General features: G+C 43.0%; 1 protein-coding gene across 2 annotated transcripts in view; it reads right to left on the bottom strand.

The window, feature by feature from the left end:
* VPS36 (vacuolar protein sorting 36 homolog) overlaps positions 1 to 17,907 on the bottom strand; it is a 37,654-nt gene extending 19,747 nt beyond the window's left edge. Inside the window, exons 1-5 of one of the 2 annotated variants that reach the window (XM_018556461.1) lie at positions 17,744 to 17,907; positions 11,105 to 11,173; positions 8,462 to 8,532; positions 4,154 to 4,268; positions 2,492 to 2,581 (exon numbers count right to left, since the gene is read on the bottom strand). In XM_018556461.1, the coding sequence (XP_018411963.1) occupies positions 2,492 to 2,581; positions 4,154 to 4,268; positions 8,462 to 8,532; positions 11,105 to 11,173; positions 17,744 to 17,839 (441 nt within the window). In that variant the 5' untranslated portion in view covers positions 17,840 to 17,907. The remainder of the gene's footprint in view (positions 1 to 2,491; positions 2,582 to 4,153; positions 4,269 to 8,461; positions 8,533 to 11,104; positions 11,174 to 17,743) is intronic. The other variant, XM_018556462.1, reaches the window with a different exon arrangement.
* Between the last annotated feature and the right edge of the window lie 3,231 nt (positions 17,908 to 21,138).

Raw genomic sequence — 21,138 nt, 5'->3', positions numbered from 1 at the left:
TGGAGGGATTTCCTCTCATTTCCTGTTGTGTCTAACAGAGAGGAAGTGAATGGAAAATATTCCCAATGGGATACAGATGGCAAAAAAAGCTGACAGGGGCTATCATCCTCCCTTACTCTATCTAAAACTAAAAAAAACAAACATACAATTTGGCTTCAGTTCTGCTTTAAGGTGTTTCCAAGATTCTTTCAGTCACATATTTTGCGTCTCAGTTGCTTAAAGTGTAATTCAATTTTACAAAACCCCTCTATATATTTGTTGTGTGTTCCTATTCACACCCTATAAAAGGAAAAATATTTCTTACCTTTTAGATGTTTTGTTGCAGCAGGTAACATGGCTGATTCCAAGTTTTTCCTAGCTCCTACCGTGATCTGTCCTTATACGGTAGAAAAACTCAGGACTGAAATTTAAGGATTGTGTTTCTCGCATTACCTTCATTAACATACAAGAAGAAGCCAGGACTGTATTCCTTTAACCCCTCTCAACCCCTGCTAACATTATGAAAAAGGAGAAGCATGTAGTAATCCCAACCCAAGTAAAAGCAATTTAAACTGCAATAAGCATTTACTTATAGTATGTGAATGGGAACATGTAACAAATATAAAATAGGTGTTCTCCCAATTTGGCTTCGAGGAAATTGTAGGATTGTGTTTTTCTCATTAACTTAATTAACATACAATGCAGAAGCCAGGGTTGTAATCCTTTAACCTCTCACCCCTTAAAACCCCTCCTAACATTACAAAGATGGAGAAACCAAGTAGAAATGTAAACCTTTAAGAAACTAACTCAAATAAAAGCAATTTAAACTGCAAAAAGCATTGTTTAAAGAGTTTAGCTTATGCTATGTGAATAGGAACATGTAACAAATATAAGATAGGTGTTGTGCCAATTTGGCTGCGAAAGTGAAAATACACTTTAAAGTTGCTTATAAGTTTCTTTTGCATTCACAATGACTTGAATGGGAATGGAAAGGCAGCTTATGTTACAAAAGGGGGAAAAAAAGGTGACAATGGGGTTCACTTTCCCTAGATTCTGCAAAAGTAATCCCAAATTGGTTATTATCATTAAGATGAACTTGAGGCAAACAACTAAATACACAGATTAAATAAAGATATATACATCCCTGCCCTTTTCTCTACAGGTTTCAATACCAGATCAGGTTCAGGTACTTACACACTAGTTGCATTTGAAAAATAAATATTTCATGATTTCTTAATTAATATCTAGCTGCATCACATCACATCAAAGACATATACTTCAAGGGCTGACTTCAAGGCAGATTAGGAGTGGCTGTAATTTACTAATTTACTGGTATCTCTGCCAATTTAATCTGCAAACAGTTTATTGTATATCAAGAATGATACTTTCCTGATGCCCCACAGGTTTAATGGTACAGGATGAGTCCCAGACAAACAAGCACCAGCTATGGGTATCCTCAGGGAATCCATTTGCTCCATTGAGAACAAAATGTCAGAAAAGAGCCTACTTATAGAATTGAAGGAAGCTCTTTACAGGTATGATCACACATATGCTACATGGCACGGTAATGATCACACATATGCTACATGACACGGTACAGAGAACAGTCAGAAATTGGATGTTATTGTGTGATATACGGATAAGGTTTACTAGCAAATCATTTTGTGGTTGTGCTGTAGAAAGTGTCCATAGAGCCTTACAATTACTATGTCCAAAAAAAAAAGCAAACCACGTGAGAAATTTTAGCATCTCTTGTTCACGGCAGAGAAATAAAAAGAATGTTCAAGCAATTGTTGTTTCATACGAAGAATTTTCAACACGCTGGTCATCTTTATCTGAACTCCTTCAGATCTCATCAGGCATCCCAGACAACTGTCCTCAAGGGAAAAGTCTAGGCTGAATTTTGCTGTCTGATTGCAAACAGCAAAAGGGGCTTCTGATGTGAAAGTGAGGCTTGTGATGTGAAGGGGGGACTCTGATGTGATGAGGGGGTGGTTCCTATTGTTAGAAGGAGGCCTCAGATGTAAAAGGAGGGGGCTCCATTTATGAAGGTGTACCCTGATGTTAAAGTGGGGGCTCTGCTACTTCTTCGTAATTGTTCTTAATAATATCTTTTTTGTCTACAAAAAGTTTTAACATTTCAAAATAAAGAATTTATTTAAAAAAAAGTGGGGTCTCTGGTGTGAAGGGGGGCTCCCGATTTGAAAACACTATAATGACAGGGTAAGAGAACTAACCACTTAGCCACCATGTTACCTCTACAGGAACCTGCCATATACTCCTTCTGCAGGCAGGATATCAGCAGCGCAACAACAGTGAGCAGTTATTTATTGCAACCAATATCTATATACCTCAACAGCTCCCACAGCAGGGGATTTCTGATAGCAATGAGTCTTTGTACTTCGCAGCCCTGCCATATGGTATTCAACATATCCATGTATGTAGTCATAAGATGATATTCTCAGGACAATACGTATCATTTGTATGTGTAGGATAGACAGACCGACTTTACCTGTGGACCTTTGTTCATCTGAATAGAGGGCGAGGGTGATGTCCGTTCCCATCGTCTGTGTGTTAGCTCCTCTGAAAGTCGTCTATTGAACTAATTAGAAGACCAATAGAACAAATGAATGTAGTGATTCTGGGGCCAATAATTTTACTTACAGACACTGCTAACACATGGAAAATATAATATTTTCCAATAGATTATCCTAGGGTAGGCAACCTTGGCACTCCAGCTGTGGTGTAACTACCAGCGCATTGCATGACTGACAGCCACGACTCCCAGAGGCAGAGACATTATGAGATTTTTAGTTTTACCACAGCTGGAGTGCCAAGGTTCTCAACCACCAGATTACCATGTTCCTTCTTCTGTCAGTAATGTCTGATCAATGATTTACATTGCAGAAAGCCACCTTCCTGGCCATTATATAACAAAGGTTATACGGGAGATATAAGTTTGTCCAATGCAACCTAAAAAAATAGCCACCTGGTGACAGATGCATTTATAATTACGTTAAGTGCATGCAAGCGACGTAATGGGTAAGTGTAACAGTGGCATCAGCAGGCAGTGCAGCCGCCGGGTTTCATCTGGTGCGGATGTCATTACATATACAGGTGACGTCATTACGCACACATGCACTTCACTGCAGGCGGCCAACTTGGTTATGGATGCTGGCAGAGAGGAGGGGACATTCTTTGCCTTCCTTTCTCGTGCAGCTTTTGGGCTCTCGATCCATGACTGAGTGTCCAACTTTTCAGAGGGCGGTGACATCAAAATTACAGTCATTTTGGTGTCACCTCCTCTGAAGGTGCCACCCAGTGCAGGCCACACCCACCACCTTCAGATATTTATTATCCACCACAGAGATCATGATACTCCCCCTGGCAATTCCTTCATCTTCCTTTCCTGATAGAAGACAGGCATCACCTTTGGTCAGCCAGCTGCCAGCATCTGTCTCTACTTCTTGCACTAAATAGCTGTGTATATGTGTCACACACCTCATTCTCCCCGCTACTGTCTCTCATCTGTGACTTTACAATGTACACTCTAAGTGAGTGATCACCGGGGGAGAGGAATCTGAGGAAAACTTTCCGCCTGACTGCAGCAGATTTCGATGACATAATTAACTCAGCATTCTGTTCTCGGACAAACCTTTGACAGACTGTGCCTAAGCAAAGTCACTCCACCTTTATATACAGTATATTTACTTTAATTTATTGTTACAGGTCAGAAATTTATTAAGGTAAACTTGCAAAAGACTGATAGGTCTTGCTTAAGAAACATTGAACGTTTATTCATATAAGAAAGATTGTTTGTATTAACGATCTTTCTTAGACAAAATTTGCCAGGAAAAATAGAATTTGTTTGGCGGTTTAATGTGCCCAGATCATGTGCACTAAAGTAATAACATATTTTCAACCATCAGTAACAGCAGGTTAAATAAAAGCCCCTACTAACCTCTGTAGCTATAGGCATTGTGGAGAAATTCATCAACACATGTCCTTAAACTGACATTAAACTCAGAAGTTATATCCTAAAAATGCATTCAAGCACCTTAACTAGTATAAAAAATTGTAGCTTATTTGTATATCACACAGTTGATACACTTTAATGAACCTTAATTAGGAAGATACACACATATAGTTTACAATCAGTCCATATTATATTTACCTCAATTTGACCATGTTCTCTAAACGAAAGCTTGATGTAGGAGTAGCGGCTAGTTTGGTACGGTCCAGGTTCTTTGTTTGGAGAAGGTGGATGAAGATGTACAACAATTTTGGCACTGCAAATAAAATACACATTTAAACAAGGACCACTATTTGCATATAAAGCCGTTTCTCTTCCCAGTTAAATGATGCCCAGTGTCATTCACTCCACTTCCTGTGACACTAGGGGAAAAGATGGAGCTGGGCTTTAACCTGCTTAAAGAACACAATAGATGCGCTGTGTGACTGATGCCCTTCAAGAAACTATAGCTGTGGGGTATAAACATGGCACACCGCCTACTGGCTATTATTGGTCAAACCAGTGGGGGGAATCAGTACAGCACCCAATCACCGATTCTGACCTAACGCTTTCCATCCCCTGCACCATATTATTGGTTACTAAGACCAACCATCACAGACATGGACTAGCAGTAGGGTGCACAAGGCAGGAAATGTCAAGCCAGAGGTAGGAAGCGTGTTAGTATTTTGCATTGCAGAATAATGAGGGGGTTCCAAGGTGTTCCACTGGGGAGCAGAGGCAGCAAACATCGTCTTGGAGGTGTTTACTAACCAATCCAAGTTACACCTTACTGTTAGTTCCCTCCTCTCAAAATGAAGATTGACAGACAAGAGATTATACTACATACTGTTTCTAGATTAGGAGAATAACTAAATTGTATTTTGGCAACAGAAACATTGACCAGTTTGTTCACATGTTATACTTGGAATATAAACAGCTTTGCCATTCAAAGTTCCTGCAAGTCATCCTTAGTACACAGGGATAAGAAAATGACATCTGCTACACCTAAAATAATCCAAACCAGCAATTTATTAAAAACATTCTCATTTTAATATTCCTATTTAGTTATTCTACACTGCCTGGCCAATAATAGTCACATACTATAATATTTAATTGGACCACCTTTAGGGCCGGTGCAGACCTGAGAAATCCGGGACGCGCTTGAGAAAAAAGGCACATGTACCTTTTTTCGCAATACGCAACGCGCAGCTGTTTTAGCTGCGATCGTATTCGGTTGTATGGGGGCAATCGCAGCGGGAAACCACGCGTGCCTTTAGAAAATAATGGCACCGCCAGCGCGAACATTGGTGGTGGGCGACTCCGTGACCACATGGCAGTCCGCGCGGTATTGTGCACGATTGCTGCGTGGTCACGGATGTCTCATGCCCCCTGAACCTCTCTTTCACAATCTGAGCCCGATGAATCCTGGCATTGTCGTCTTGGAATATGTCCGTGCCATCAGGGAAGAAATAATCCATTGATGGAAAAACCTGGTCATTCAGCATATTCAGGTCGGCAGCTGACCCTTATTTGATGGGGACACACCGTTGCTGAACCTAGTAATTATCCAATGGAAGGCTCTCACCTGTTTACTTAGCTAAATCCAGGTGGTGACTTTTTCTTGGGCCAGGCAGTGTATATGTACAGTATATTGGCCAACCAGATTTGCTTATTCTGCTTGTGCTTCTTGCATTAACAAAATTTCAGGTAGTAGAGGACTGCTGTCCTCTCCTATGTAACAACATTCGAGAATGCCTAGACTGTAAAATTAAGCTTTAAAAGTGTGTTTTCCAGCCTGAGTTTTCACAGTTGCTATCCAGGGATTGCTAGAGACATGACAGAGGAAGCAATAAACAGCTAACAGCCTCTAAGCTTAGGCTCTTTTAGATGGCGCAGCAAAGGGAATTACATGGTTTACTTTAAATACACTAAAACTCTATTTTCCTAGTTGTATAAAAAGGACAGCAATTGCAGTTAGCACAGTCTGCTTCATGTCTGTACACAGGATATGCTACTTGCTAAAATAAGATCACCATTCCCAGCTAGTGTCCCTATATTTACATTGTATGGAAGGCTCTCTGGAGACCAAGGGGAGAAATATTCACACGGAAACAGGTTGACGTGTGGCAGACACAGATAACAGTCTTTCATCATCTAATCTCAGCACATGGAAAAATACATTATATAACTTCAAACATGTATCAACATACTGCCACTGTCAACAGTAAGGACAACGTGGTGAAATGGAATATAACCTTTCTACAAGAAAACAAATTTCTATGCTAATACAAATCATATCAGCTCACATTATGGGGCTCGTTTATAAATGTCCTGCCCGGCTATGCCGTGCCATGGCACTAGCAACCCTAAATGGAGTTGACAAGTATAGGAAATCTTTATACTCCTGAGTGCCATGTGAACAGCATCTGGGTGGAACTTTGATAAATGAACCCCTATGTGAATGTGATATTAAAGCTTCAGTTCTCCCCCCCCGCCCCCCATCTAGGAGTCCCACCTCCTTATAATCGTCTAGGGCTGCAACTAAGGATTATTTTAATAATTGATTAGATGGCCAATTAGATTTTTTTTTTAAATGAAATAAATACCATACTTAAATTTAAAATAAAATACACAATTGCAGTGTTACAAACATAAAGTTTACTTCAGAATAAAACTGCATGTTACAATTTTTTGCAATTGCACTGCACTGGAACGTATGGCGGTACTGTGCGCTCCAGTACGGGCGATCACACTGTGGGAGGCGTGTTTGGGGTGCCAATTACATGAATGGCACTGCAACGCACCTCCCGCAGCACAATTTGTCAGTGTGTGGCCAATACTTTTTGACTTTTTTCTACCTTTTATCATTTTTTTTTCAATAATTCAATTGTAAGCACATGGTACTTGAATAGCTTTAGCTAGGTAATGACAGCTGCCAGTGGCAAGATTCCGCAGACGGCAGCTGAATGTGAACACAGTAGGTAGTGGGCTGGTGCAATAGCCAGCCTGCTATTGGCCATTTCAAATTGCAATAGCCAATATCAGGCTGGCTATTGCACCCGCCTACTGCTTGCTGTGCCCTCCTCCCAGCGCGGAGGAGAGAGCTGGGGGATCCAGCCAACTATTCTCACTATTGATCAATTAGTTGGTTGCAGCCCTAAAATCGTCTGTTTTTTTTCTTCTATTCCTTGTTATGTAGTGCACATTCACTCACCACCTGCACAGGTGCTGTTATCAGCCAAGCAGCTGCTTTTGAGGCACCCATGCATGCGTGTTCCGGCAGTGGCTGTGTGCATCCATAGACACACACACAGCCCTGCAGCAGGCCACGCCCCTCCTCTCTTCCCTAAAGGGTGATTGACGGCAGAAGGAGCCTGTGACGATATGGTCACCAGTTTACGAGTTAAATGTGTATTGGTGTTGGGTTATGTTTAAATGTGTTATACTGGGTAACCTGTTTATGAAACGACTGTCAGCACCATCCCTTGTTATCTCCCTTTGTACTCTGAAGGAGCTCAGGACAATGACATTCTGGCCAGGCCTCTGCTATGGCTGTCTGGAGCTCTTTAGCAGGTGGACCCCTGCTGGGTTGTGCAGACCAAATGTCTAGGGAGGGGAAGGGGGATGTGATGGGATTATAATCTGATCACTTTCTGTATAAAAGGTTGCACAGTTTATCAATAAATCAGAGTTTGTTTCACCCTACACTTGAGTCTCGACCAGTGACTGGGGAAACTGGGAGCGAAAGATCAGCGGGTTGCAGTATCTCCTGAGCAAGGAAGAAGACAGCGGCGGACATACTCATCCTGAGTACCGGGTCCGTCACAGATCCTATGGCTCCTCTGCCCTCAGTATCCTCCCCACGCAACCAGGAAGATCGGGGAACGGAAGGATCGCTTCGGGAACTGGCAGTGGTGACAACACTGACAGTTAAGTGTGGGGGGAATGGAGAACACAAAAAGGTACTGATGCGAATGATACACTGTGCTACAAAGGCTGCATGGAGTCACCCTGGTCAAACAACTGCATCACTGTTTGATTTTAAACATTATCCCTGCTGCCTGCACCCTATGCCAACAAGCCACCACCTGACAAACTTACAAGTTACAACCACTTGTGGATCACTAGTGGTAAATCCCGGCCATGATATAGCACAATCTAGAACCTAACTAGCAGGGTGCCAAACGTGGCCCTGTCTATTCATACATTTACCCCGATTACCTAAATGTGCACAGCTTGTTCACTTTGCAAAGCAAATTTTTACATATCTTTTACATATCATGTGCAAGGAAATAATTAAAAAAAAAAAAAAAAAAAACAGGAATTTTGCTTGGACATGATTGGATGCTAAAAGTCACTTGGCAAAGAGAAAATTCACGTAGAAAGTGAATATAATCTACTCCTTTAGTAAATCTATTATTAACACCATTAGCTCAAAAAGATCAAATGCAATGAACATGAAACGCATACCTTTTCCCAATGCCTCCAGCCTGCTCTTCTGTGAACACAACTTGGGAAAGGGGACTTGCAATGCAGAAATCCTAAAAAAAAATGGGAAACAGACAATACAATGATTTACCAAGTACCAAGTTCACTTTTCCTATTGATCCAAAAAGACTTATGTAATGTTAGCTACAGTCTGACAGTTGTGGTTTTTAGATCTGAATATGAGGGCAAGCCTTTAGACCCTTTAAAGACAACCAAATCACTAAGGCTGGGTTCACACCTAGGCATATCGAATATGCGCGTTTGTCGCGCGTTTCGTGCCGCGCGTCTTTACCGCGATTCGCGGTTAAAAAAAAGTGCGACAAACACGCGTTTCCGAGGGCTACCTGGCTGTATCCCAATGGATACGCGCGGCAAATATGCCCCAAAGACGCTCCTGTACTTCTTTGGGCGTAAGGCATTTTGCAGCGCATTCCTACACGCTGCAAAACGCCCAGGTGGGAACCATGCCCATAGGCAATCATTATTTTTCACATGTTGAGCGTTTTACAGAGCGTAGGAACGCGCTGTAAAACGCCCAGGTGTGAACCAGGCCTAAAACTGAACGTTTACCACAAAGCCCTCCTCCTAGCGACTCCTAGAATCCACAGCGCACACAAAATGCACTGCTAAAAGACAATTCCACCTTTTACAAAAAAAATAATAAAAGCACTTCTCTTCAGTAAAGACAAAATGTGCATTTAGAATTTTTTTGCATAGAAGTCAGTAATTAATCTGAACTGGGATCAGTAGATCGTGGGTGCAATGCTCTGGCTCCTGCAGACTGTTCCGCCCATCCATGTTCATACCTCGGTATGGACAGGCAGTAAAAGGGATGGGAGGAAGTGTCAATGGACTACAAATGTGGGGTCACAGGAACCTGTCAAAGAATCTGTGAACGGGTGACGTGGCTGTGTGGGTGGAGCCAAGCACAGCATCAATGATTTCACACACCAGCAGCAGCCTGTGAGGAAAAGAACCCCGCAAATTAGCTAAGTGTGTGGGGGAGGGGGACAACAGGAGCTGATCTGCAATCTGACCATGTTTCATGTTACACCCGTATTTAAAGTGGAACATAAAACACGGTCAGAAATCTGCACTTAACCATCAAGCTGGTCACACATGTATGGATATGATCATACGAGACTGAAATGGCTGAACTGAAGAAAAATTGCAAACGAAAGACCATCCATTGGATTAATTTAGTAAACTTTCAATCAATTTCGACAAGATGATTGGACGTGGCAGAATTTTGATGATCATCAGAAAAGCCGATCGTAAAACCAACTTCATTAAAAGTGTTCTTTAACAGAGAAGAGCATTTAGTCTTCCTGTCTTCTCTACTGAGCATTCTATGGGCTGCATACTCAGCACTTACAATCAGCTTAGGGTGATTCAGGCATACATGTTTTATGTACATCGGCACAGTCAGGAGGATTGCAAAGCTTGTGTGACCTCTAATAATCTCCATTGTTGCCTACGGTGCACTGATCAGCCCAATTCCATAATTCAATTTGCAGCAAATGCACATATTGGGTGGGAAAGGTAAATACTGATGGCTCAGTCCAGTATATGGGCACACTACCAATGTATGGATACATGTGATGTCATCACTATAGAGCTGCAGCTAACGATTATTTTCAAAATCGATTAGTTAGCCGATTATTAAGTTTGATTAATCGGATTTAAAAAAAATTTAAAAAAAAATGGCTCCAGTGATGGACTACTAGTTTGTATTGAGATTGTAGTCCATCACAGGAGCAAGCTTGGAGCGGTGGAAGTAAAAAAACAAGTGTGGTGCAATATAGTGAAATGGAAACTGTAAAGTTATACAGCAATGAATGCAGAATGGCACCGGCTATAGAGGACTACAAATCCCAGCAATAGTACATTATAGCTGGCGGTATTCTGCATTGCGCTGTATAATGTACTATTGCTGGGATTTGTTGTGCTCCTCTATAGCTGGTGGTAGTCTGCATTGCGCTGTATAATGTACTATTGCTGGGTTTAATAGTCCTCTATGGCTAGTGGTATTCCGCATTGCGCTGTATAATGGATTATTGCTGGGATTTGTTGTACTCCTCTATAGCTGGCGGTATTCTGCATTGCATTGCTGTATAATGTATTAATGCTGGGATTTGTAGTCCTGTGCGTGGATGGGGGCGGGTTTGGCAGCGGCGAGCTTGAGGTGGGGAGGAGGTGCGGCGCGCGGCGTGTGAGGAGCTGTTAACATGGCCAACTAATCGAAAGCCGATTAATCGATGATTGAAATCATGGACAACTTTTTCAATAATCGATTAGTAATTTAGTCGATTAGTTGTTGCAGCCCTACATCACTGTGCTGTATCTAGCCTGAGAGAGCAGAGCTGTGGGAGGGACCGAGCAGGTTCCACCCACTACAGACTGCCTGCAGAAAACTACAGGAGGGGGAGGAGACAAGACCAGTCATCCTGCACACAGCAGTGACCGGTCTTTATTACAGAAAGCTCCTGTAGAACGGAATAGTCTCACACTGGATCACTGCACAGAGCTGGAGGAAATACACAAGGCACACCTAGTAATAATACACATGGCTCTTGTAATGAGACCATATTTGCTTATCCCAGAGTTCAGCTTTAAACTACTTACATGATTCTTCTGGTCTCTCCATATAAGTCTGTGTGTTGTCAGAAGTAGGGCGCCCATGTCAAACTTGCACTGGTTAAACAAGTAAAAGAAAATAAGTGGTATAATAATGAAGTTTATGGAGAAAACAAATACAGAGTTGTAAAGTAAACTAGAGACTAAAACAAGATAATAAAACCAAGAGCAGCATAAGGTGTCAGCTCATACCCGTAGCTGCACAGATCTCCACCCAGAGGTGACCAGAGTCTCCGGGCTGTGATATGCAAGCAGCAACTTTCCCTTAGTTCCATTTACATGTGAATAGATTCACCCCCTTCCACCCTTGTGACATTCTCTGGGGCCGCTCTATATACGATGGTTATTATTTACATGGAAGGTTTAGGACATGCCTGAGCAAATGCAGACACTGGCTTTGAGAAATGATTACCGAAATTAAAATGTCAAAACGAAACAAAATGTCAGGCCGAAACCAAACATGTTTTTTTCCCCCTAACCTTTTCACATTTTTCAAAATATTTTATTTTTATATAAACTTTTTACATTTTTTAAAATATTGTATTTTTATTTATTTATTTTTATTAAATATTTTTATCTTTTAACTTTACTGTCATTCGCTCTGGGGAAATATTAGGGGTCTAAACAGACCCCTGATATTTCCCTTTTAAAATATAAAAAAAGAGATTGAGAACACAGAGTCGTCCATCTCTATTTCTGCAGCTCCTGTTATGCATGCACAGGAAGCCTCTATACTGAGTGTTCCTGTTCATTTATAACCTGAGGACAGAGTATGTTTACTATAACCACAATGATGAATGAACAGGAGGTGATGTAGATCACTCCCATTCATTCATAATTGAGGATATAGTAACCGTACCATGTCCTCAATTATGTACAAACACTCAGCGATCACTGAGTGCTTGTACCGCTCTCCATCCTGGATCGGCTGTCACAGGAGGCGGGGCGGGAGGAGAGCTCCGCCTGCTGTGACAGCGCTCACAGATGTATCTGCCCATACACCGCCGCTCTCCTAATCTGTCACAGGAGGCAGAGCGGTTCAGGAGGAGAGACGCTGGCCGCTCACATCGCTCTGCCTCATCTGACAGTTTCTCTCCTCCCCGCTGCAATGTCAGAGGGGACAAAGATGTACCGCTATTCCGGCCGAAAGATGGCACTTTTGGCATTTTGCCAAAAGTGCCATTTTCGGCCGATATGTTTCGGCGGACGAAATTTTGGTGCATCCCTAATTACTAGTATATGGTTATTTGTACGTACGCCTAATATTCTCAGGGACAGGTAGATAGCTTTTAGGTTGAATCTCACTCCGGCTTCTCATTCAGTGCAGTAATAAAAATTGTTGTGTTCCCATCAACTGATCGATTATCATTCGAAAGACCATTCGTGGACGATTTGGGCACCTTTAGGGAGATTTACCCTCTCTACTTGTCCTGGTGACCTTTATCACTGAAAAGGTTGTCACCAAAACAGGAATAGATGGGAAAGGGGACACTTGTGAAACGGCTTGTAGTTATCGGTTCTGGTGACCATGTTTATAGTTATTAGACAGGAAGCAAAGGGAAATTTCCCCAATGGGACACAGAGAGGAAAAAAATAAAACACTTGATCCTTCCTTACTCTATCCAAAACAAAAAAAAAGTGTTGGCTTAGGTTTAACTTTTTGGGCTGGTTCACAATAGCCTGCACGGTAAAATTCTGAGTTTCACAGAGTGATTGGACCAAAAAGACAAATTCAAGGCCACGCTGACACCTTGTGGCCAAGAAAAAAAAAAACATTGGTCTGGAGTTAGGCTTTCGGCCTAGTTATGTTTGTTCTATTGCTTCAACTACAAAGGAAAGGCTTAGATGCAAATCATGTTTAAATATAGCTAAATAAAGAGCAAAGTTATAATGAAATCCTCAAATCAAACTTGAGGACTCACAAAAGCTGTGAATGGAGAAACTACAATTTCCATCACTGACCACAGCAAAGGGACTAAGGTCCTATTCACACCACTTCCAGATAATCTCCAGACCAGACCAGATTGTTTCCGGACCCAAAATGCATCCTAATGTATCCCTATGCTATTTCTGGCCTCTGTTCACACCAGCGCAGTCCGTTCCAGACCAGACCAGAAAAATACTGCATGTCTCATTTTGTCTGGTCTGGCATGCACTGGAACGGAGGCCAGGTTCACACCATTTTCCGGACCAGATCTGGTCCGGAAAATGGTGTGAACCTGCCCTTAAAGTTCTCAAATGGAATGCAAGTGCGGTGACATCACCACCCTTGTAGCCCATTCATTCTTCCTCCCGTCTATATCACTGAATGTGTGTACCAAGCTACAGATCTGTACAGGAGAAAGAGTCTGCAGGAGTCAGAGTTTCGCAGCCTTCCCCTCCTGTATGATCTCTCACCATCACTACAAGGACAGATGGCAGGAGGGGAGATCAGTTGCAGTGGGCAACTGCTCCAGATTCTGTCTGCTCTAGTTTCTATGAATTCCCATCTCGTTGTCATCAGATTCCTCAACACAAGACACAGAAATCCAGGAAGTAGAGTCCACAACAGTGATGTCACTGCAGAAAATCCATCCATCATTGGTCAAAGCAAAAAAAATTGCATGATGCAACAAAACATGAATTAACCATTTTGCTGCTAGAGCCATTTTTGGGGGTTTTGCACACGCTTTAACCCACATTTTAGGCCTGAAAATTACTAAAAGAAGAACTCCAGGTATTATTAACCCTTGCACTGGGGCTAAAATAAATATATACTCATCTGAAGCTCCGAGCCGGCCATCTGTGACAGCGCTCCCTCCAGCCTGTCTCCTCCTCCGCATTGGAATCTTCCTCAGCGTCCTCACATCTATACGCAGTGTATAGACATGATGATTTACGGGACCTTAGACCGCTGCAGGGACGGAGGAGGACACTAGAAGGATCAGTCTAAGAAGTAGCCGGCTGGGAGCATTGGGTGAGTGTAACTTATTTTTTTTTGTTGCTTAACCTAGGCACAAACGAGCACTTAACCCTTGCAGTGGAGGGCGTAGTCCCACTGCAAGGGCTCATAAAAAAATTCCTGGAGCTCTTCTTTAAAACCCCCGAGCGTTACATATTTCTGAAAGCACAGACCCTGCAGAATAAAATGGTGGCAGTTGCAAATTTTTATGCCGCATGACATTAGCTCTACTCTTTATTAGGTACAAAATTTCAGCAAAAAATACAATTGGAATCTGTACGCTTGTAGTTTACAAAAACACAACTTAATACCCAATTTTTTGAACAATATAAAAGATGAAGTTGTGCCGAGTATGCAGATACCCAACATGCCCAGGTTATAAATTGCGAATGCCTGTGAGAACTATGAGGAGAGTGACTTCCACCCATCCCCATAGTTAGAGCCGACCTGTGATAATGAAACTGTCACATGACGGCTCTATTGATCGGGAAGTGAGCAGAAACATACCGTCGCTCACTAACTTATGGATCATCTCCTTGTAGAGAACGGTGACTGTCAGTCAATGCTCCCCGCATCGGTTCCCCCCTCCCCTCTCCGATCCTCCAGCGCTGACTGGAGGAACAGATGTGGGATGGGGCGGGCACAGCTGGCTCTGCCACTAGATAGGCAGAGTGCGCTGTCAATCAGCCAGCTGGATCTCAAAAAGGTATTGTCGGAATCCCTCCTGGCTGCGGCGCTCTCAGTATATAGCCCGCTATATACTGAGCTTTGGGTCACAGGAGGAGGTTAGTATATGTCCTTCTATGACCCTAAAGAGGATTATGGCATAAAAATGTTACCCCATAGTTCTCTTTGAACTTCATTGCTATCACATAGGGGGGCTCACAAGCTGGGGGGGCAGCAAAGTCTGGGAAGCAAGGTGAGGGAGTGTTGGGTGGGCCGGGGGAGAGCGGTTTGGTGGCCCATGGAAGCGATCTGGTGGCAGCTGAGCTGCCAGAATGGCTGCCTGTACAAAGCCGACATAGAAAACCAGAGTCCTGGTGGCTATGTCTGTTTACAGGGGCGCACAGGCGGTACCATAATGGATACGGTGCTGGCAGTGAAAAGGTCAAATGATATTATGTTTCTCTTATAACACTAGTTTGCTCACATTGTTGTATCTTCTGTGCAGTATGAATGATTTCCATAAGTTAGCGAATGATTTAGGTTTACCGATGTCCTGCCCTGGGCTGACAACAACATTTGGGTCAGACCTTCAGTGCCTTTTGCTAAACTACTCAACTCCTCCCACTCTCAGATCTCTATAACATGCGACGCGCGTGCTCGCGGGGGCGGGGGACTTTTAATTTTTTGTTTTTTTTTAGATTTATTTTATTTAAATTTAATTTAAAAAAAACTTTTTTTTTTTTTTTTTTACTTTACTTTGACTGCTATCACATGGGGGGGCTTACATGAAGGGGTTAAAGGAGAACTATGAGGTGAGTGCTTTTCACTCACCTCATAGTTCTAGCCGACCTGTGACAATGAGACTGTCACAGGTCGGCTCAGTAGATCGGGAGGTGAGCGAAAACATACCGGGTTCCCTCACCTCTCGATCCTTTCACGGCTCTCTGCCGTGACAGGGGGAGGGGCTGGATTCCCCTCTCCCCGCTCCGATCTGCCAGCGCTAGTTTGTGTCCTCCCGTTACCCTAAGGAGAACTATGGGGAAAAACACTGACCCCATAGTTCTCCTTTAAGGCAGATCATTTTGTAGTCCAGGATGAGAACTAGGAACTTTGCTATAACACCGGAAGTCTTAACAGGACTACACTGGGGGCTAGTTCACACCAGCCTCAGTGCGTTACGGCCAGAATCGACTGCACTGGACCGGAACGCAGGCGAGACGCGCTCCCGTGCGGCCGGAGGGCGTGGCTGCGGTGCCATTGAGTTCCCCTCCTGCCCCACAACAAAGTGAGCCGGCCAGAATGCGATCCAGTGCACACTAAGGCTGGTGTGAACTAGCCCTGAGTGTCTGACAAGGTCAACAGGTTTTTTTTTTTTTCTTTTGGTTTATGTTGCAATTTCGGAGAGAGAACAAAACACTTCCTGGTATAATGAGGAGACCAAATTAGTGCAAATCAGAGAAGTTAATTGTTGTAAACACACTTTGGGTATGACAGGTGCACTTTAAAGGAGAACTATGAGATGAGTGATTTTCACTCACCTCATAGTTCTAGCCGACCTGTGACAATGAGACTGTCACAGGTCGGCTCAGTAGATCGGGTAAACACATTCTGAGCAATAATTCTAGGGCATCTCTAAACTGTTGACCTGTGGGGGCTTCTAAAGCTTCGTTCATAGACTTTTTGGGGTACTGAATTTTGTTGCCGTTTCACAGACGCACGCAATTTTTAACCTGGGCATGTTGGGTATTTATTTACTCGTAACCTCATCTTTTGTATTTAATTTTTTTTAAATGGGTATTTTATTGTGTTTTTTGGGGCATTTAAGTGCATTTTTCACAAAATGTTGGGGTTTGATAAGGAGTTGCGCTAATATTGTGCAACATAAACATTTTCATTTTCAGGCCTAAAATGTGGAATATAACATGGGTGCAAAAAATGAAAAAAAGGCCTCAGTCATGAATGGGGTAAAGGGCAATACAGTAACACCTCAGTTCACGAACGCTTCTCATTGCGAACAATTTGGTTCATGAACAGGAAGTTCAGCAACATTTTGCTTCCGTTCGCAATTCTCCAAATTGGGTGACGAACACAACCGCGGCCATCTTCCCTGCTCTGACACTGGTCGTGGCTTCCTCTAGTTGAGATTGCGCAGACAGAACTGTGCACACTAGCCCACCTTATGGGGAAATTTGATTCGGTTTGGGACCAGAATCGTGGAATGAATTAAGTTCGTGAGCCGAGGTACCACTGTAATCTAAAGTCCACCTGAGCTGGTAAACTGGCCATACACGATACAACCAGATTGTATAATCTCCATATAATCTTCTGTAGATTTAAAGGGTATCTATGGGCAAAACCGAAAAATAAATCTGTATTTCTGAATTGAATTTCCATAAGTTCTATCCAGCTCCTAATATCCATATCCATCTAGGAGTTTGTAAACTTACTTATTAAAGATGTCCATAGGATGCACTTCCTGAATGTACTGACAGAATATTACTCAGCCCTGTAAATATGCACTTCCTTGTGTCACCACTCTCACAGAGCCTGCCTTCTGAACTACAACTCAACAGCTGAACAATGTAACATTATCATTGCTTGCTGGAAGCAATGCATGATGGGATATGCAGTCTTGAGATATGGAGATTGCATCACATCAAGCAGCAGGGAAAGAGATGCAAAGCACACTAGGAATACAGGAAGTTGTTGAAAGTGATGGGCAGACAGAAGACAGCACTCACTACATAAAAGGTATTTTTTCATGTAAGCTTTGATTGTATTATCAACAACTAGTGTGTATTCCTATTACAATGCTGATGTCATAACAGGAGAGGATATGCTGGAACTTAACTCCTTTACTATAAGGCGAAACAGTCCAAGCAATGTGTATGTAATCAGGCCCTTGTTGATGTAAAGCAGATTGCACACTCAGATCGTATACTGTATGGCCAGCTGTAGTCTCCCTCCCTGTGTAGATGAATAATAGTTTACAGCTATGACAGCCAGTCCTGTCTACTGACCTTATCCTCCCCATCTGACAGGCGCACCCCTCGCTGCTGGATCACCAGTGTCTCCTCCATCTCCAGCAGCCCGGTGCACCACGAGAAGCGGTCCATATCCACAGATGACACCGTATCACTAATAGGGAAACCAGACCCAGGCTCTGACTTCAGCAGGAAGCGGCAATACACGAGTGTGAAAACAAACCCGTCCCTGAAAACAAGAACAGAGAAACAGAACGACAGCCATTTTTTTGAAGCTCAAGTTCCTATAAAAACCTATGGGAAAGGAGACAACAAAATGGCTCCTGTGCGGAGACAGATATTTCCAAACATGTTAGAACATATGATTGGCCGCTAAAGAAACTAGTGACAGGCTACCAACTTTCCCTTCCAAGCAGTGCTGTCGGCTTGGCAGCTAATCACGTGACCGCAAGCAGTGTACCGATTGGACAGACCCTTCGTACATAGTTCACAAAACATACTTGAAATGTATGACGGCTTTGTGCCAAAAAGATAAATATGAGCCACACTTACTATCACATTGACAATTGTTTTTATTGATCTTGTTATAATTGTGTATAGACAAATCTAACGATATGTTTTAATAAATCAAACGGACTATGTGTCTAAGTGGGCACCTAAAAGTCCGCCTCTTTCATTCATATTTTGAGCTATATGGATTTTCTGGGACGTGGTACTTCTCAATAACCTCTGCGATATATATTTTGGCCGAAAAGAAAAAAAAACCGAGTGAATGGATTTGTTCTTGACCTAAGCTGCAATCATTCATGAACCTTTAGCTGGGGTGTAGCCTACGCCCATCGTAGTTAAACCCGTGCCGTATTGGTTCTGAAGAGTAAAGTTATATATCACGTGGCATACATTTTTTGAACTGATTGGCGAAGGGACAATAACAAGCACGCCCATACCTTTTAGCCAACCACAGCTTCCCGCATTCCGATGGAGAGTTGTGATTGGAGAACAGTATAAACGGCAGCCAATCGCACAAAGAGGGGGTGAAGAGAGGGGCGGTTCTATAGCCGAGCGATTTTCAAACTGGCTTAGCGAAAGACGGTGTTCTGTGAGCGGAGAGATGGCGAAGGTGACAGCGGTGCGAAGGGGAATGCAGTCCGGGCGTACAGGTGAGCGGCAGTACGGTGAGAATGCTGTTTGTGTGGTCCTCGGGTATTGTGTGAGCCCCCTGCATGTCCTCTGCTAGTGTGTTCCGGCTCACCACCCAGCCTTCCCTACAAGCTATGTGCTCTGACAACGCCTGGATCTTTCCTAAACTGTCCACCAAGTATAAGGGAATGACAAATAATGTATCGGACCTGCTTTTGGCGCAGGGTTCATTTGGACCAATCACATTCTTCGTTTTGCGTCCCTAGAACAAAAGTAAAACCTGATTGGTCAGAATGGACAGTACTCTGACTTTGTACCTATTTTGATTTTCTCCCATTTTTATAATGAAGTCTCTTACAATGAAGCTGACTTAATAAAGGAATTAAAAATCTGCTCAAAAAAATTTAAGTGTGAATATTCTATTTAATTGTCCAATCTTGTGAAAGAGCACGTGATTGGGTACGCAATGTGAACAGACTGTTTTTTCACATGATTGGATAAAGGAAGTGAATGTTCACACAGACATAGAAGCTGATTGGTTGCCATGAGCAACTGCTCCAGATTTTGTCTGCTCCAGTTTGCATAAACCCCCCCAAATGTATGCGAACTGGAGCAGACAAAATTTGGAGCCCATGGCAACCAATCAGCTTCTATGTTTCATTTTCAAAACTTCACAGAACAAACTGAAGCTGATTGGTTTGCATAGGCTCAGTGATCAGTGGATGGCGGGCGCAATGCTCTGGCTCCTGCAGACTGTTCCTCCAGCACTAGGTTACATAACCTCCATCTGTGGGGCTGGAAGAAGTGTGGTGATGTCACTGCAGTTGTGCTCCATTGAGATCTGAGTCCCTCTGCTGTAGTGATGGACAGGAGATGTAGTTTCTTCATTCACAGATCCTGTGAATGGATTATGGGGCCGTGTGGGTGGAGTCATGCACAGAATGTAGATAGAGACTTGTTGCACTCCTTACCGGATGCCCCAACGACCAGGGAGGGTGCTTGTAGTGACTGCGGATGACACTGCTAGTTACATGGATCATTTGAAGAGATGTCACCAGCACGCCAAACATCAGGATAACCATGTGTTCATTTAATAAGAACCATGTCAAGTAAAAACAAGCGCTTTCAGCCACGCATGGTCCCTTCGTCCGGCTTAACATCGACACTCGAGTCACGCACAGCCTCTCTGAATTAAAATAAATACACCGGGGGGATGTGGGCTGCACAGGGTGGCTCCTTTCCCTTGCAGGGTCCTATGGAGCCACCATCGTGTGTTTATGTCTCCACAAACACACAGCATGGTAAAGTACTCCCTTCTCTTCTTAGCTGGTAGATGAACAGCTGTTGGAGACTGCTGTCTCTTTGATCTTGTACTAGACAGGAAGTTCAAGGAAGCTGAGCTGAGAGAGTTGGTGCCAAGTGTTAGGAAACATGATGACTGTAATTTTTTTGGCAAAAAAATGTAAAGAAATCCTTTGCTGGGCAATGTATATTTGTTTGGTCTGGATTCATTATTGGAAAACATGTAATACTACTTTTAAAGGCATTTCAGGGCCACGGTTCACCCATATTTAGGGTGTGACATGAAACAAGGCTGCATTTTTTTATTCTCCGCATGGCAAGGAGTATTTTTTCACTTTGCTTTCTAAAGATCTCGATTTTGTATTGCTGACCTGTGCTCTTTTATTACATGTGAAATCTGAGTTTTATTGATATAAGGTTCACTTTAGGAGCTCCACAATATCAGCAGGGCGGTCAGATTAACATTTGTCATGTTTTTCTAAACTAGAGCAAAGGAAAAAACAACATGCAGCGGACAACGTACCGAGAAAAACGGCCACTCTGAAATCCAAGAAGCCTGAGAAACAGAATGAGATCAGGTCAGTAGCTTTTATATCCGGTGTGGACACACGAATGTGGAATTCAGGAGCCGGTCTGTACAGTCCAGGTGCCAGCAGGATGTTTGTGGGAGTCATTTCCATTGACAGCAACTAGAAAAAAAAATCTAAAAAGTTAGGCACTAGTGGTATTTTTAAGGAGCATTGGCGACCTGGCTCACGGGATTTGTCCAGCCCTGCTTTTTATGTTAGGAAATCTAAGTGCAATGGCAAGCACTTTTCAAGTTAAAGGAGAACTATGAGGTGAGTGCTTTTCACTCACCTCATAGTTCTAGCCGACCTGTGACAATGAGACTGTCACAGGTCGGCTCAGTAGATCGGGAAGTGAGCGAATACATACCGGCGTTCGCTCACCTCTCGATCCTGTCACGGCTCTCTGCCGTGACAGGGGAG

This window comes from Nanorana parkeri, unplaced genomic scaffold, assembly GCF_000935625.1.
Source record: "Nanorana parkeri isolate BGI_ZX_2015 unplaced genomic scaffold, ASM93562v1 scaffold238, whole genome shotgun sequence".
Classification (NCBI taxonomy): Eukaryota; Metazoa; Chordata; class Amphibia; order Anura; family Dicroglossidae; genus Nanorana; species Nanorana parkeri.
This window is presented reverse-complemented; position numbering and strand designations above follow the sequence as displayed.